General features: G+C 34.7%; 1 protein-coding gene across 1 annotated transcript in view; it reads left to right on the top strand.

Moving 5' to 3' along the window:
* The first annotated feature begins 1,550 nt into the window (after positions 1-1,550).
* lcor (ligand dependent nuclear receptor corepressor) overlaps positions 1,551-18,340 on the top strand; it is a 55,844-nt gene continuing 39,054 nt past the window's right edge. Inside the window, exon 1 of the mRNA XM_051909355.1 lies at positions 1,551-1,671. Within this exon, the coding sequence (XP_051765315.1) occupies positions 1,575-1,671 (97 nt within the window). The 5' untranslated portion in view covers positions 1,551-1,574. The remainder of the gene's footprint in view (positions 1,672-18,340) is intronic.

Here is an 18,340-nt window from a genome sequence, read left to right as displayed (position 1 = left end):
AGCGACGTTCTGGCGTCTTTCGTGTTTGGTATCCGTTATCGTGACCAAAGTAATATTAAAGTGACAAAACATTTAATATTTTCAGCAATTTAACTAAACACACTAACACAGTCGACGGAGGCGTCGTGTTTTGTTTATGCTTGTATAGCTAGTTTTACACAGCGCGCAGCACTCATTCTGTGTTGCCATGGTCACTCATTATAAGCTTTTTGGGCTCGTCTCATAAAGCAAACGGGTTTATGGAGTTATTAAAGTGAGCAGACATGAATCGCAATTTTCAGCATAAAGCATTTGGATAGGCTTGTGCTATCCCTGTGATTCGCCGCGCATACACGAGAGACACACGTTACACCGGTGCATGTAAACGTCATTAACAACTAGTTGTTAAGTTCGGTTCCGTACACACTGCATGGAATTTCTGTAAATGCGGTTGTCACTACCTGTATTTTTCGGGAGTTAATATGGTTGTAGAATGCGGTTGTCACTCCCTTATTTTACTGAACTGTGTGTGTACAGAACGCGATTAAGCACTAAAAGGTGAACTGACAACCGAATTTAGCTGTGTGGTTCAGAAACCCTCAGATTTCATCAAAAATACATTTAGCATTATTAATCAGCATATTAAGAGCATTTCATAAAAAAAACAATGCTATAATTTGGAAAATTATTTAGAGATGGCAAGGGAAGACAAAAAACATTGAAATTACTGGTTAACTTTGTTTTGTGCTTAAGATGAGAGTTTTGATTAATTGATTATTTATGTTGTTTTAGTTTACTTTGAGCAAAATCTAAAAATAGTCCGTACTTTTCTTGAGAGGTAAACCCTGCCCCAGTATGTTTTCTCAGTCCCAAGACCCCATATGTGCCATACACTTAGCAGTCTAAATGTAAAATAATAATAATAATAATAATAATAGCCTGATTCATATCCAGTTGGGAGAAATATTTACTTTTTTTTGGTAAATATTGGTAGCCTAAAAATTCTTAGACATCACTGCTTTGGCTCTCGGGGACCAAGATTCTCATCTTTGATGACTATTTTGAGTGTTTAGGATTTTTTCTTTTATAAAGTAGACTACAATGGCTGCCCCGATGGAAATGTATAACTGTTCCAAAAAAGTATTGTCCAGACTGGGAAGGAAATATAGAGACCGGACTGGTATATGAATACCCCTGGTATATGCTATTATTAAAATAATTACAATATATTTTTATTGTTTTATATATTAGTTATCTTCATTTGAAATATACAATATAAATGACAATGGTCATATAAGTAACAATATTATTAATATGATAATAACAGACTGTCACGTGCTTAAATCAATTAAGGCGTCTTCTTTGAATTCCTCTCTGCGAAATACGCTATAGCAAAATGTAACGCTTTGGTATCAGGCTGAATAAGATTTGGATAAGGGAGGGACATGTCAGAAGAGTGCTGCAGCAGTGAAGACCCCTTCCAGCCCTTCCCACAAAGAGAGAGAGAGCAAATAAGAGAGAGAAGTGTTCTGATGACGTCGACGCTGGGAAGCTCCCAGTAGAAGGTGCGCGCCCGCGGGAGGGGCCGATAGAAAATGGCGAGTCTGTGCAGAAGGCAGCAATGTACGATCGAGAGGCGCGGCTTTCGGCAGGAACTTGACTCGTGGCGGCATAAACTCATTCACTGTGTAGGTAAGCTCGTATAACCTAACATGCAGAATTGTTTAGCACAGCTTCATGTGTTCACTGAATGTGTATATTTGCTGTAGGTGACTAGTGAAAATCCATTGCCTGTAGCGGCAAGCGAAGCGGCTTTTTTGTTTCGCAACGATTTTTTCTTATAGCCGCTCACCACCCGCTGGACCTTATCAAAAAATCGCAGAATGAGTTTAGTTTTATGCGGCCGTTATTTCAAAAATAATATGTATGAAGTGCACATTTGTGTTTTTATTTCACTGTATAATGGTTCGTGTTATGGCCCAACTTAATTCCTTTAAGTTGTTATTTTTTAAAGAAAATTTGGGCGATGTTTATTTATTGTAAGCAGGGCGTGTTACGTGTACAGAGGGAATTGTGCATTGACCAATCAAATGCGTTCCTTTTGCCAGTGTGCGCGCTCCCTGTTTTATTGTAGGCTACTGTATTATTTGGGGTTGGGGGAGGGCTGTGCGCGTCCCCGCCCCACTGTCATGCTGCTGCGCGCGTTACCTCCCTTCCCTCAAATCATCGGCGCTGGGGGAGCGCGCATTGCTGCAATGGGGAAATGTCAGAAAATAATTTTGTATTTTAGGGGAAGGTGGGGGGTTGACAAAGAAAATGACACTGCGCATATTGCTTAGTTGTTATCGCGGCCTTGTCAAGGCCAGATTCTTGCTATACTGAGCATTTTAATATAACGTCTTGATCTTAATCTGGAGATTTTTTGCGGAATATATATGCGCTGATATTTGAGTCTGTTTTGATGGGGTTTTTTTTTTTTTTTTTTTGCTCGCTTTTAAGCAATAGGGCAGTCCGTGAACGAGACTTGCCAGTGTAGCCAGAATGTCGTGCAAATAACAACATTATTTGGTTTTAGGAACCCACGAAACATTTCCATTTGTTATTTACTCATATTTGTTTCTCATTTCCAAAAATATGACGGAAAATGGTTGGTCTTCCCGCCCCTCCCCCGTTAAATCTAATGTTTCATTAGCTATGTTTAATCCCTTTAAATCAGCGTATCTGATGTTATTGGGAGATTATTGAGTCTTAACCTCGAGGTTTCCTAGTTTTCAACCCTAGATTTGTGTTAATCTCCCTTTTAATGTCAGACAGAAAACCCTTGGCTTTTGGCATCTGTTAACTGCAGCTTTTGAGTAAATGTTGGTCACTCTTTCTATCAACCAAAACAATGTAGATATTTCAGCGATAGAGAATCGCACCGTCTGTTTGATGCTGCATTAATGTTGCTTAAGATATTACACATGCCGCAAATACATTTTAAATATGAACATTTGTGGATCACTATGAATGGTAAAGCTTTTATTATGAACTTTGCTCTTCCGTTTGTTCAACATGCTCCACATCATATCAAATATGATACACTTCTGTGTTTAAAACGATCGAAGATGGCATGTGTCAGTGAAACCTGCTTAGTTATCCTCTCATGCTATGAGAAAAAAGAAAAAAAAGAAAAAAACTCCCAATCTGTTTCAGGAAGTGTCAAACCACAGAGGTGATGTTGGTTGGATTCATTGCTCTTGTGTTCTGAAATATGAAAGATATTTGACAGTGAGCCGTTAAGGAAGGTTCCCACGATTTTTCAGGCCTGCAAAAGTCATGGAAAATATTAAAGTTAATTATTACCTTACAAATCATGGGAATTTCTATAGTGAATATGTTTGTTTTTCTGTTATATTCAGCTGTAAAATATTACATTGGATAAGAATATTTCTTTGAGAGTACAGTCTCTATAAAATTATTTTAAAATCTTTCTAGTAGTCTCAAATGACTGGAAATGTCATGGAAAAATAACTCTATTTTAAATATAATTGCTGTGTTTAAGTCTTAAAGATTTGCTGCTTCTTGTATCTTGTGCTGTGCCGATATTCTCTGCAAGTGATTAATTCTAAGTACATTTTGAGGAAATATAGGCTAAATAATTTGGGCTTAGTTTATTGAAAATTTGCAGTGAGTTCATAATGGGAGCTTAGCTTTACCATGTGTTTTAGGCATAAAAGGAACCAAAGTCATTAATCTCCCACCTTATTTCTAAAATCTGGAAGTATGTAAAAGTTGATTCACACCTTCATGACAAGAATTTACTCTTGAGCTCTGCTGATAATGCTTTAGGGAGCATCATAAATCATTTCCTCAAACTTTTTTCCAGGGTCAAAGTTCCAAAATCTAAACTCTGTTGTTGTTAACATACTCTCCCATATGCCAGCATTGCTAGAAGTTGAAATGTTTAGAAACAAGTTTTTTTTCCCTCTGCAAACAGTTAGTTTGATAGTGTATTTTTGCTGTCAGTGGTATTATATCTGTCATAAATCTCTTTTTTGTTTTCTGTTTACTAAATCACCCTCTGTAATGTAACATGGCCTATTATATAGCAATTATATAGCTATACAGCTAGTAGAGCTGCATGATTCTGGATAAATTGAGAATCACAATTTGTTTTTGTTTAAAATAGAGATCACAATTCTGAACAGACAACTAAACAAAATAACATGTAATTTACTAGAGGTTCTGACAAAATGTTAATTTGCTGCAGTCTGTTTAAAATGTTTAATGAATCTGATTGAATAATTTAAAAAAATCGGTTTGAAGGAATGATTCAATGACAAATATATTTTTTTAACAGTCACTTGTCGCCACCCACTTGTGTAACGATGTAATGATACAATCGTTATTTGAAGTGCCAAGTTACTTTCTAAAGGTGATTTACTCTATTTTCATCACTTTCATAGACATCAGTGTTTATATCCGATCTATAAACTTTTATCCCAGTACTTCTGTGATAATATGAATATTTGTAACACAGAAATAACGATACTGTGTGGTTGAAAAGACTGTTTGTGAAACCGTTTCGTAGTATACATGACAACTACTCTTTCTCAGCAGCAGCGCTGACACAGATTTGAATGTTCCACTGTGATTTTGTCAAAGGTTTAATAGATACAGACAAATCATTGTCATTTATGAATAAGATCACATGGGTGTTTGAATCTAGCTCTAATAGGTACCTGTTTGTTGGTAACTTTTTGATAGCCTTGCATCATGGTTACAGCAGTGGTTCTCAAACTGTTGGGATCCTTGACGGACTGATTGTCTAAAATTGTTAATTAATTTATTAACATTCATATTATGATAAGCATTTCAGTTTTCATTTCAGACTAGAATAGCCTTGTCATTTATTTTCATTCACTTAAAGTAACAGAATATTTCAATGAAATAATTTCTGTTTATTGTTGGCTCAAGATTAGTGAAAAGGATGTTGAATGAGACCCCTGAATAAGATTTGGAGTCTGTAATGTTTCATTTGGTTAAATAATTAATTGTGGTGAGGTGCCTCTGTTTTAATCAGCCAAATATATTAATCTGCTGGTTATTTTTACCCCCTACAAACAGCTTATATACATGGCCTGACACTCCAGTGCCAAACCTAACCTTGGCTTTCCTGGCTTTTCAAACTCTTTCTGTGTGAATTTGTCACCACACATTTGGTGTCATGCACGAGAGCGTCACAAATTCAAACAAAACTGAAGGTCAAAGCTGCTTGCTGTGAGAACCATTACCATCAGGAAAAATGTCACTTTTTATTTTTATCTCTAGTCATCATCTACCTCCCCCTCTCTCTTCGAAAGCTTCCCTATGCATCCGCTTTTCCTCTCTTTTCATCAAAGATCAGCAACAACCTTATGGCCAATTATGTTTCCTGCAACCTTTCCCTCAAATTTAGAGCTTTTTTTGGATATTCCTTTGACATTTACTGCATTTTATCAATGCCTTTTTCTCCAGTTTGGTCTAAACTAGAAATCCTAGTGCTTTTTCCTGTAGTTCTTCTCAATTAGATATATTATTGGTTAATAATCATGCATTTTGGTTTTGGTGCTTTGAGAATCTTTTTGGCACATATTGAGCGACATTTGAGCGACTTTACCTTTATTTTTCTAACTTGACCGTAAAACGTTTCTAGCAGCTCTTGAACATCCACCCCCAACTGAAGAGGTTGTTAAAGAAGCGTCTGGAGCTATTTGACGACAGTTTCCAGCAGATTTAATTGGTATGTAGGCTGCAAGAAGGTGCATTGATTCAAGTTGCATTCGTTTTGACCACCTCTGAAAATCAACAGCATTTTAAATTGATAAAAAAAAAAAAATTGTCATCTGAATTATGTATGGATCATTTTCTCTGTGGAGATGTTGGGAAGCTGCATGTGTAGGGAAAATACTGCATGGATTATTTTATTACATTTTTTTTTAATAGATAAATAATTAAATAAATGCTGTTGCATTTATGCTCGATAAAGCCTACGTTAGTTACAGTGTCAGTTGCATTTAGTATTTTATTTAAAATATCGAACAATTTAATGAAATGTACAACTGTTAGGTTGCATTGCATTTTAATTAAACCAAATAAAAAATGTATAAATGACCAAAAGAAAGTTTTGTTTGCACTATTGGAGAAGCCGAAATGTTATTTGTGTTTATAATCATGATGGTAACTGTAATTATTAATTCTTAAATGTCGATTCTTCGTGATTTCAGCATGCAGCGTGTATTATCTAGAGTTTACAGCTTCGGTCTCCATCACATATATATTGAAGCTTTGAAGCTGTCAGGGTTTCACTAAGCCATGTAAACTACTTTTAGTAGTAGTAGCACTATATAGAGATAATACTTTTGGTTTTTCCGTTGGATTTTTCTCAACAGTTCAGATCTTAAATATGTCAGGCTTCTGTGCCTAAGTATTTTGACATCTGGGAAGTCTGTCTCCATTATTCTTTCCTTTAAAACCTCAGGGATTCTCATTCTGTCAAGGACATCTAGATTAAATCCGTACTTTATCCCAATTCTGACTTTTCTGACTCCTCATTTCATGCTAATCCTGTTCAGTTCAGTTTTTTTTTTTTTTTTTGGCCATGTACATAGTGATTTTTTTTTTTTTATTATTAAGTAGACAAGTTGGTAGTTTTGGATGTTAGATGCAAATGAATAATAATTGTAAAAAAAAAATCTTTCATGTTATATTTCATTTTGAACACATTTATTCTCTCAGGTTTTGCCCCTAAATTCCCAAAAGATTCTAGGTAAGCGAGACCTTTGATTTGATAAATTGAAACATTCTTTAACAGGCTCTTGCGCAAGAACTTTGGGAGTGTTTCTTTTTGATATCCAGTAACCGTAAAGACAAGATAAGCTAAATTTTTACTCTTCCTCTTTCTGTGCTGAAGTTCATTTTAGCCTTTAGCTAAACAAATCCCTGTAAATCCAAACGTGTCAAAATCTGCCATATGGTTTCCTTCTTTTTCTTTTTTTGTCTACTTCTCATGTGACACTTTGTGGTTGTTACCCATTAAACCCCCTGAACACGTGCTGTGTTTGGAATGAGTTTAGATTAGGGTACGGGTTTGAAGGAATTTTTATATTATTTTTGTTGCCTAATGCTGCAGGTATTTTCAGGGAACTGTTGGAATGCTGATGCAGTTTTTTTTTTGTGTGTGTAATGGTGGCAAATAAATTAAAACCATTCACCCTAGTTTTCAGGTTTTAAAGTTTATGGTGGTACAATTTCTAAATACTAAAATCATTTTAGTTTAACTTTTAGCAAAGTAGTTTTAATCATATTGAAACATACTTGTGAAATGTTGCACACAAAGACATGTTGAAGTTTTCCATAATGGGTTTTCTTATTGCAATTATTTGATGGATATTTCACATGCATCAATGTTATTTGAGTGAATTTTTTTCAGATTTTGTGGCCAGAAAACATTTTATTAAAATGTTGAATGCAGTTTCAGTAATATTCAATATAGATGTTACCCTGCAAATATATTGAATCGAATGTGAACAAAAGTCACTATCATGAAGTAAAAGCCACTGTTAATGTTTCTTGCGCAGTCATTGCTGTCATATTGAGTTTTACAGTTATTGTTAATGTATCTTATGTATGTAATCTTTTTGTGTTATGATTAGCTGTATTAGGGATTGGTTGCGATGGTTGACCAGTCAAACATTGTACTTGTCGATTAGTGTTTTAGCGCCAGTGCTTTAATTTGCATGCTATTAGAATGTTTTGCACAATAAAATCCTCTCAGAAAAGTTTATCTCTTTTAAAGCACATCTGAACAAATGGTCTAGTTAATCCAAAACATACAATTAATAATTTTTTCACACAACCAACTTTTTAGTAGAGTTTACAAGTATGTAGTTTTGCCCATCCCTGAGTTATATGTTGGTTTCATTGATTTTCTCCAACATCAGTCCTACATCCATGTGGATCCCACCATGTGAAGGATATCTTTTGTTTCTCAAAGAGCAAGAATCCATGTGAAAATCATATGATAAGAACAGGCCTTCAGTCTGCTGAAATCTCATATCAATTACATGGCCCCTTCCCGAATAGAGATGATTTTATACTCTGGTGATCTGATGACTATTGTCTTTAGGGTCTTTGTGCTATTAAATGAGAACTAATTATGAGACCCACTGTAAGACTCCATTGTTCAGTAGCTGCCACCAATTACAAAAGTAAAATTAAGTATTATTTGTAAAATGCTGAATTATTATTATTATTATTATTATTATTATAAAGCTATTTGTTTCTGGTAATTTGAATATTCTCATATGCTTTAGGATTTTTCCAGACAGCTCTGACTAAAAGTCATTTAGTGGAACGCATAACAATTGTTATCTCTTCAGCCAAGTTATTACTTTTTGTTTTTTTAACCTATTCCAAAACTAGATTAAATCTCATTAAAAACCATATAGCCTAGAATAATATTTGAGCAGATATAGGAAGCATGAAGTGATGTTATTTGCTTAAGTTTGAGCAGGCGCTGTTGTTTTGTGTTTAAACTTCTATTTATAAATGAGAAATGAGAAACACAAACAGTAGACCTGGATATATATTGCTGTTTGATTGACTTAGGATATTTTCATGGTAGTTTGACAGTTTCTTGGTAAATCTTTGCTGTTTAATATTTGGGCAATGCATTATAAAATATTATTTAAAAAAATTCCTTGGTGATAATCTCTTATCTTCAATAATTTGTTGAATGCTGCACTGACTAGGATGTAATGTTTTTGATTTGTCCAGGGAGGGACCTGGAGGATTCAAGAAAGATTGCTTTGTGGGAAAGAGTGTTTTTGAATGGAGTATCACATCACCTGCATTGTATGTTGACTGGAGAGATGACGGTTTCCTTTCACTCATGTGTTGTTGAATTATCACAATGGCATACAATGGATACATGTTCTCTGATGTCTTTTTGAAAGGTATAGTTCACCCCCCCCCCCCCCAAAAAAAATGTTATCATTCTCTCAGCTGTTTTGTGGAACTCAGAAGTAGTTATTTAACAGAATGTCCAGCTGCTCTTAATTATATGGAAAAGAGCAGCTTGGACACTGCTAAATTTCTTGTTTTATGTTTCACTGAAGAAAGAATGTTTAAACAATACTTTTTTTGGTGGTAAACGATGCCTTTAGAGGGATTAGATTTTTTTTATGGTGATTCTAATATTGCTTTTTTTTTTTTTTTTTTACTATATTTGGCACATATTCATGGAAATGGTTAAATATGGCTCTTTCAGTTAATTTCTGGAAAAACTCTGTGGGAAAACTTTTTAATTATGTATTTTATGCACTGAGTTAAACATTTTCAATATACTTCGCAACATTGACTGCATGGTTGAAATAATGGTCTATCTAAAAAATATAATATATAAAAAGGCTGCAAAATAGATACATTTTTTGTTATATCCCCCAACCCTATTAAATGAACAGACAGATAGAAGGATATTATTGATCCAAGGTTCAGGTGCAAAACAGTGGCACTGTAATACATGATGAAGGCCATGCCTTTTTTGTAAGTGCTTTCATTCTCAGATTGTCCCTGGGCTATAAAAGTACTATAGGTTTTTTTTTTTTTTTTTTTTTTTTTTTTTTTTTAATAAGTAATTATCTCAAAGAAGTATATATTTGTAAATGTGCTACAGATGTTCTGTGGGTTTATGTGGAGATCACTACATCAGTGACATGTGCCGGTCCTGAAAATAAATCATTTGTCATAACTCACTAACACAGAAGGCCTTGCAATCATGAAGTATTGTGGTATATTGATCTAAGAAGTATTCTTCAAGAAATAATGGACTTTATTCTATATCACATTAGGTTTTTTGGTGAACACTCAACCCTAAAAATAACCTGCTTTACAGCGGACCTAAATCCACATCTACTTTAACCCAATGCTGCACATTTGGTGCTTAATGGCCAAGTAAACATTGCTTTTGACACTAATCACCACCATCAAAAGCTTAAAATTGCCATTCGTAGCCAATAGTTCGTTTTTATGACAACTGGTGCATGTACGAGATGTACATTCCCTGCAATTGGGGCTTGGTGACCTAAAAGGTCCTGTCATAGAAGGTCGATGTCCTGATGGGTTAAATTTGATTGGCTGTTCCCTCATAGCAAGCTGCGGGTTTAGAGTTTTCCCGCACTCTAATTTAAACACTATCTAGGTCAAGAGGGGCCCGAATGACATTGTTTAACCTCCTCTCCAAATAACACTTCTGCACTTGCAATGTTCTTGCTGGAACAGAACAAGGGAAAATGAAATAACTGATGCAGGAAGCACTTAAGTGTGTTTTCTGTTTGTGTTTTCTGTTTGAATTTTGTGCACTAGCTTGCAGGAATGTTCTGGGTTTTTATGTTGCTGGAAAAGCGAAGTCTTTCAGGTAATAGGACTAAATTATCTGGAAGACGGCAAAGTCTGCTTTTATCCTCTCTTTAGAGATTAAAGACATTCATAGTCTTTATCTTTATGATCTTAATAGTGTTTTTTACTGGGTTAGACAAAAGACTTATTATTTAGACTTTGAACAATCCAAACAAGAATTAAATAATTTTTTAATAATATTTATGTAATTCCTTTTTACTTTATTTAGATTCTAGTCTCAAGAGTATTAAATTATATTTTGTTGTCTAAATTTGGCTATTGCTTTGATACTTAAAAATGTCGCATTCATTTGCATATTTTTGAACATGTTAACAAAAGTGACAGAAAGGAAAATGCTAAAGTTTTCACTGAAGTATAGGGTACGGCAATGGACATGATATTTTTGGATAGTCAATTATCATTATTATTATTATTATTATTATTATTAATTCATGTATTATTGACTGTTATTTGACCATCTTGAGATTCTTGCCTGATAACTGTGCCAATGCATCAATTCTGATGAATGGTACACATTTTCTGTTTTCAAAAATTTTGGGGTGAACTATTCATTTTGCTGATCTTGAATTAGGAATGGGATGTGTGAAATTTCAAAATCACCTCAGTGGGGGTTTCTGAGTGACTAGTTGACTAATCAGTCAAAAGCCCTGAATAACTAGTGCAGTTGCAGGTTCACTTAACCGCGATCAGACATGTTCTAGTTCTTCTTCGTCCTAGAGTTAATCCCGCTCCTCTGCAGTGTCCGCTTTTTTGCAGAGCTTTCTCCATTTGGCATGGTCGAAGGGGTCCTCCGGGGCAGCGTTGACGATATTCATGTCTTCCTTCAGTCGGTCGAGCCTCTGCAACTTTTGGGCCGTTCTGGCCACTGAATCCTTGTTGCTAAATCTCAAAATGCTAATTAAAGTACCAATTAAAACATCACAAATATAATTGTAGTTAAGTAAAAGTCTAAATGAACTAGTCAACCTCACTTAGTTCCAATAGATCTAATTTGCTATCATTTAATTATATTATACTGTATATAATCAGTATTATATCTACCATCTGCCACCCTGATCTCTGAGTATTGATATTAAAAACTAATCAGTCATTCTTTAATCTTCATACACTGTGGATACAGTATGCATCCATTTTAGTAATAATTGTACCTTCCCCTTTAACCTACCGGCTTCATCTAATGCCTCCATCTGCAGTAGATGTTCCTACAGCATTCTCTAAGAACTTGCTGTTACGGCCAGCATGTTATAAATACTATCCTAACTTCATCAGATGCTACGCCATCATTTGAGGATCATAATTAGTCATTCATCTGCAAACAAAGACCCTTATGAAATGGATGATGGGGGTCGCTTTCTTGATTGGATCCCCCCTCCCCCTTTATACTACGTGTGTCCTTTAGAAATCAAAAGCCAGACAAGCAGAGTTTTTTAAAACAACTTTGCAATCCAAACATGTTATATATAGTCCAAAAAATGACTGACAGGCAGCAGGAGACAAAGGGATGGAGGAAAGGCTAATTAAGAGTATAGCGATCTCACCCAGCGTCACTAAGCAACGTGTAAAAACCTTCTTTTACGCCCTGAGGTTAGGAAGCACACGTCTGAGAAAAACCAGTCTGCCTCTATAAACTTCCTTTTTTCTGTTCTTTCTTTAATAATAAAATATGTGCACCTTGCGACCTCATAATTAGCTTTTTCAGTAGTCCTTCAAATTAATTAGTTTGATGTCTGTGTATGAAATACGGGGATAGAGGGCATTAAATAGTGAATGCAGGCAAAATGGCAATAGCGTACGTACGCTTATTTATATCATTAATCTCACACAGGTGATGTGGCACTCTTTTATTTAAGCTTCTGCAGTGAAAGAAAACAGGTTTTTAGGAGTTATAGTTCCTGAACAAAATGAAACATTAAGCTATTACCTAAAGCCATGGCAAAGTGGTTAATTCCGCTGGGCTATGATGCTCATGCAGACACTGGAGGTTCAAATCCAGCTTTCAACATTTTGAATTCTCTTCCTCATTTTCTGTCGTCTTTCCACTCTCATGTGGTAAATACATGATATAAATGCCAAACGGTAGCACTTTATTTTAGGGTCTTTTAACTAGTTGCTTATTAGCATGCATATTGATAGAATATTGGCTATTTATTAGTATTTATAAAGCACATATTAATGCCTTATTCTGCATGACCTTATTCTATATTCTTAATCCTACCCAATACTTAAACTTAACAACTACCTTACTAACTATAAATAAGCAGTAAATTAGTTTATTGAGGGAAAAGTCGTAGTTAATAGTTTATATGTGTTCCCTATACTAAAGTGTTACCTGCCAAACATTTAGAAAAAAATGCTATTTGTACATTTGTTAAAAAAAAAAAAAATTCCATTCCAGCGTTCTTTCATTAAGGTGTATGTTTTGATCCAACTTTCTTCACTTTAGTTCTGCTACTATGTGTTTTTTTTTTTTTTTCTTTTTTTTTGGAAATGTTCAAAGCATTTGACAAGGTCAGCTGTGGGCAACACTTTTGTGTCAGTGTTTACAGTTTATTTGGAAGTGAAGTGAATTGAATCTGGCAGAACGTGTGAATTGAAGCGTAGGAAACCTATATAGCAAAGAATAGAGAACTTCAGTCTATTGATATCACATAATCACCAACAGCAGTCACATGCGATATCTGCGCTATTCATTCAGCATTGGTTTGTATTTGTTAGCCATACCTTGCAGGTGATTGAGACAAGAGCAGAAATCTACTTTCTCAAGGGTGAATCTATTCAACTGCAGTATAAGCAGCCAAAGGTAATCTTCATTACCTCAACATCTGTTCTACTTCACTAACAATAAGAGTGTCTTAAACACTGAATAAAACATATAAGCTTTTGAAAACAATGAGATCTGCTTTTTTTATGAGGCAAAGTGTCACTGCGTCTAGGATAATGATTTGTGAATTAAAATTCTTTTAGTAAAGAATGTGAAAATGGATGTCAAATTGATTACTTATAAAAGATTCAAGTTAAATCAATTTAAATTTACATATTAACTTGCTGAAGAAAAAAAAATAAAACATTGAATATTCCTATTATTTATAAATAAATTATATAATATACTTTCATTAGGGCTGGATATTGAAAATATTAAATTTCATGGTTCGATTTCGATTTACAAACTTGCGATTCAGTTTGATTCCGAATCAATTCAATTTGATATTGATTATTTTGGATATATATCAGGTACAGTACTTGGCAAATTTTCTCAAGGGAAATTCGTTTTTTGAAATATAAACATTTAAATGGTGGCTGTCATATATTCAAACATGCATTAAGTATTGAAGAACATTAAAACTTATAATAAATATGGTGCACATATTTAGCAAAATGCTCCTCTCCAAAGTTCATTTTTCTAGCTGAGTAACGTGTTTATGGTCACTGAATATGTTTTTCAGAGGTAAATGTAACGTTACATGACATATTGTAAGCTGTTTTTTTTTTTTTACGTCTTTCCGCCTTTGAAACACCGATTGAGCGATTACACGAGACAAGATACGGATTTTGGTAAGTTGTACTGTATCTTTTAACATACCTTCAGATGTTCATTTATGTTTATTTCACGTTGTAACTGGTATTAAAACTGGTATTAACTGGTAATAAAACGGAGGAGATGATCAGTTCACGTGTAACTTGGCTGCCACTTCTCTTGAACTGAGGTGACACAGCAATCTGTCACGCCACATTAAACAGCGCCAAAACGTTTTTGTTTATAATAAATGGACAGAATTTGAAATCTGAGACTTTGTTTTTATATCAATTAAAATAGAGAAAATTATATTTTTTACCTAGCCCTAATTTTTATTATATTCACATCATGGATACTGTATATTAATTTACTGAATTTATTCTCAGCTCAGAGTTTGCCTACCTACATTTTCTTGGGCTTGTTTGAACAAACCACCAACACTAAATACACACTAAATACATAGTGTATTTGTATTACAGGCATTAATAATGCCTAAAAGTTCTTTGAGCTTTTTTGAACTGATGAAACTTGTGTAGTACTTGTATTGATGTCTCAGGCTTGTATTTTATTATATTTTTATATTTTCTTTTTTAACTTTATTGTCTGGGACAGATTGGAGTGGATGTTATCATACATTGATACATATGTTCATATTTCTAATTGTTAGTGTTCCCAGCGTGCTTTGAACCTCACACTATTTAGATATGTGTTTTGTATAATGTATTGAAAAGGTATATTAAAGATAGTGAGACCTATCAAAATGAGTTTAGATTAGCTCTATAGTATTTTAGCTACATTTCTTGGTGTGTGAATACTGGAGCACATAATATGATTTTATTTATTTTTATGTTAAAGGAATAATAAAAGATGTCAAGCCTGAGTTTTACAATTGAATTCCTAATCATTTCAGTGGCCTTCAGTTGGATAATTAAATAATTGGATAATTAATTAGACGCTCTGCTTTTGGCACATGGCGCACTGAATAAATCATTGGCCCCAACAGGATCGTTGAACTGCGCAGCATGACTCCTGCGTGCCGCCACACTGAATTTCAGCCGACAGCTTCCTGTCAGACAATTATCAGGAAAATGTTGCTGCTTTTTTTTTTTTCTAAATTTATAGAATAGCCGTCAGGGTCACAATGGCAGGTTCTTCACAGTTTGGGATTGCTTTCTCAAACACTGCGGCTTTTTTGTGGGTTAACTCCTTAACCAAACAAAGAGAAATGACCCATTTTCCTCCACCCCTCCCCAATTTGAATATGCTTGGAGTGAAATTGGATAAATGCATTTGAAATGCGGAGAAACTACTCTTTAAACACAACAGTAGACTGAAGAATGAGGGTGGGGGTAGGGTTGGGATCATATTTTGGATTGTTGTTCTTTGTGTGTGTGTGTGTGTGTCTGCCTTTGGAACTGCTTGGGGCCGGATAAAGGGCGACATCCTCTTCCAAATGTCGGAATCTACTCTTACCATCAGAGATGTTTCTGCAGTGACTATCCATAAGATTTAACCAAGATTAATGTGTGTCTTTATGTAGGTGTGTGTTAGTCAATTATATTTGTCAATTTGTTCTTGAAAATTAATTTAGCTTCTACACAGTGATTTGATTTGTTTGCTTTTGGCCTGGCTGTCACGCTGACTTTTTTGTGAACCATCCGGGAATGGCTCTACCAGACAGAGATGGTTGTAGTTGACACAGATTTCCCCTGAAAGAACAACCCCAACCCCCTTTCTACCTTCTGTGTATGAAGGATGTTAAGGATTGGGGGTAGGGAGTTGGCTTAATTTAGGGTTAAGATAAACGACGGGGAGGCTAGTGTGCACCGTCTCCAATATGCTGATTTTAATGATTTAATGAAGGTATTGTCCTCCCCGGAGAGAAAGATCTTTTTTTCCCCCAGTCTTAATGTAAGATGATATTGATCTCTTGGGCGGTGCTTAGTTCCTTAAAATGTTACAGAAGAAGTCCGGAAAATATTGACAACATCTCAAGCCTTTGGGAAAGTCCATATTTTATGCCTGAATTAGCAATCAATTTGATTATATAAAATCAAATAAAAACAAAAAAACAAAACAAAACAAAACAAAAAAACTGTACAGTAAATTCTATTAAAGCCTACTAAATCTATTAAGCCAAAATATTAACAAATTATTGTAATATTCATTCAGAAGCAGTTAATATCCCAAGTTTGTTTCAAAGGGGCCAAATGTCAAGTGGTGTGCCTCAGGGTTCAGTACTCGGTTTAATGTGTAAAAATGCTAAATCTCAAACTTTTCTCAGAGACATTGTCACATCTGCTTTGCGGCATTTCTCAATCCTAAACTTTTTTTAAGGGGATAATTTTATAGGAGTTTTAGATTGCCCAATTGCACTAACATCTATTCTGTGCAAGTGCATGGTGCCTATATTATGTAAAAAACTGATGGCACAAATTAAAGGCTTTGTAGATCCATTACAATTTGCTTATATGCCCAATCGGGGCATAGTGGATGCCTCTCTGACCTTATTACATAAGGCCCAGCACCACATAGATAAAACAAATGCTCATGTCAGAATTATTTTCATGGATTTTACATCAGCCTTTAATACTGTACAACTGCAAATTTTAAAAGAAAGATTGCAAAATTTAGGTGTAATAAGTTGGTTGATTGTATGGATTGAGAATTTAAGAAATAGGCAATGAGTTTGTGTTAATGGAATCTCATCTGATTGTATAGTCTTGAATTCAGGGTTCCCACAGGGATGTGTATTATCACCTGTGCTTTTGTCTACATTAATGAACTTCAATGTAACAGGGATGATCTCATCCTGATCAAATATGCTGATGACTTGGTTTTAATCTGAAAGTCTTGTACAGTGGTTTGTGTGTGTTCCATGTGTTTTATTATGTAATGTATGTGGATGTATAGTATTGTCTGTTAAGATGTATTTTTTCTATGCCAGTGTCAAAGATGAATTTCTGTTCAGGAAATCTGAACAGACAAAGTTTTTTTTTTATTTATTTTTTTATAAACCTTATTTAAAAAAAACCTAATGTAGTTCATGGATTTAGAAACATAATCAAAGCACCCCATGTTAATTGTGTTTATACCAATTTCAGCATTATAGGTAAAAGCATGATTATGTATTTACAATAACTGAGCCCTCTAAAGAATCTGTCCTTAATAGAGATTAAAATGTGCAGGGCTCGCAAAATCGCTAGCCCGACGTCCCGGGGCTAATGTGTTTTCCCATCGGACTACCAAAATGTATCACCGCCCTGCTCGACGGGCTATCTTAAAGGGTTAGTTTTTAAATGTTTTTAGTACATTAATGGACCTTGAGAGAGGAAATGTCATTGCTGGCTATGCAGGCCTCACTGAGCCATAGGATTTCAACAAAAATATCTTAATTTGAGTTCCGAAGATTAACGAAGGTCTTACGGGTGTGGAACGGTATGAGGGTAAGTAATAAATGACATTATTTTCATTTTTTGGGTGAACTAACCCTTTAAAGCTGCTGTCCGTAACTTTTTTTGTGTTCAAAATTTACAAAAATAATATAATGAAAATGTACAACATGAATCCATTTTCCAAACCGTGTTTTTGTAGTACCCTAAATCATTATGGTACACTTATAATAAGTGTTTATATTCGGACTATTTTATACTGGCCTGGAAGGAACTGCTGCGGAATAGCACAGTACCTTCGTGAACCGCCATAGACATAAACGGAGAGAAGTAGTAGTTCTTCCGCAAGACGCATGCAGTTCTGTTTATTAACCGCTAGAGCGCCAAAAAGACGTTTTTTTTTGGTGTGCGTTGTTCACTCTCTTGACTTGCTATTTGAAGGAAAAATACGATCGCGGAAGTTTTGATCATGCTGATTTGGCCATGTGTGTGTACTAAAAAATAAATAACATTCAAATTAATTGCGGGTGGATCAGAGATAAATCATTATTGTGTTTGTTTGATAAAGACACAACTCTCATTTCATGGTAAAATGCAACAAACATACATTACTTTTGTACTTTTTATTTGCAATTCTTCAGAGAAAAATCAATCAAGGAAAACATACGCTTAAAACACCTCCTAGTGGTCATTAAATAAAACACAAAGGAACCCAAATGAAATATTGTTAAATAACTTATGCAACTCTGTGAAACACGTTGTGTATATGACAGTAAACTAATAAAGCCTATCTCCATTCGTAGCTTGGGTTGAACATATATAGTGTTGTAAGCTGCAATAATGGAAACAGTGTCAATTTAAGATTGTTTAGACTACAAAGGAAGTGTAATTTTGCCAAAGAACTTTTACCTTACGTTTAATCTTTTGTTGCTGAATGAAATAGATTGCATGCGCAGTGGAGAAAATGTATTTCAGTTCTGCTTATCCAAAAAAAGACAGGAAATTTCAGATTTTC

The sequence above is a fragment of the Ctenopharyngodon idella genome, chromosome 10 (assembly GCF_019924925.1).
Source record: "Ctenopharyngodon idella isolate HZGC_01 chromosome 10, HZGC01, whole genome shotgun sequence".
Lineage (NCBI taxonomy): Eukaryota > Metazoa > Chordata > Actinopteri > Cypriniformes > Xenocyprididae > Ctenopharyngodon > Ctenopharyngodon idella.
Note: the sequence above shows the minus strand (reverse complement) of the source record. Positions and strands in the feature narration are given on the sequence as shown.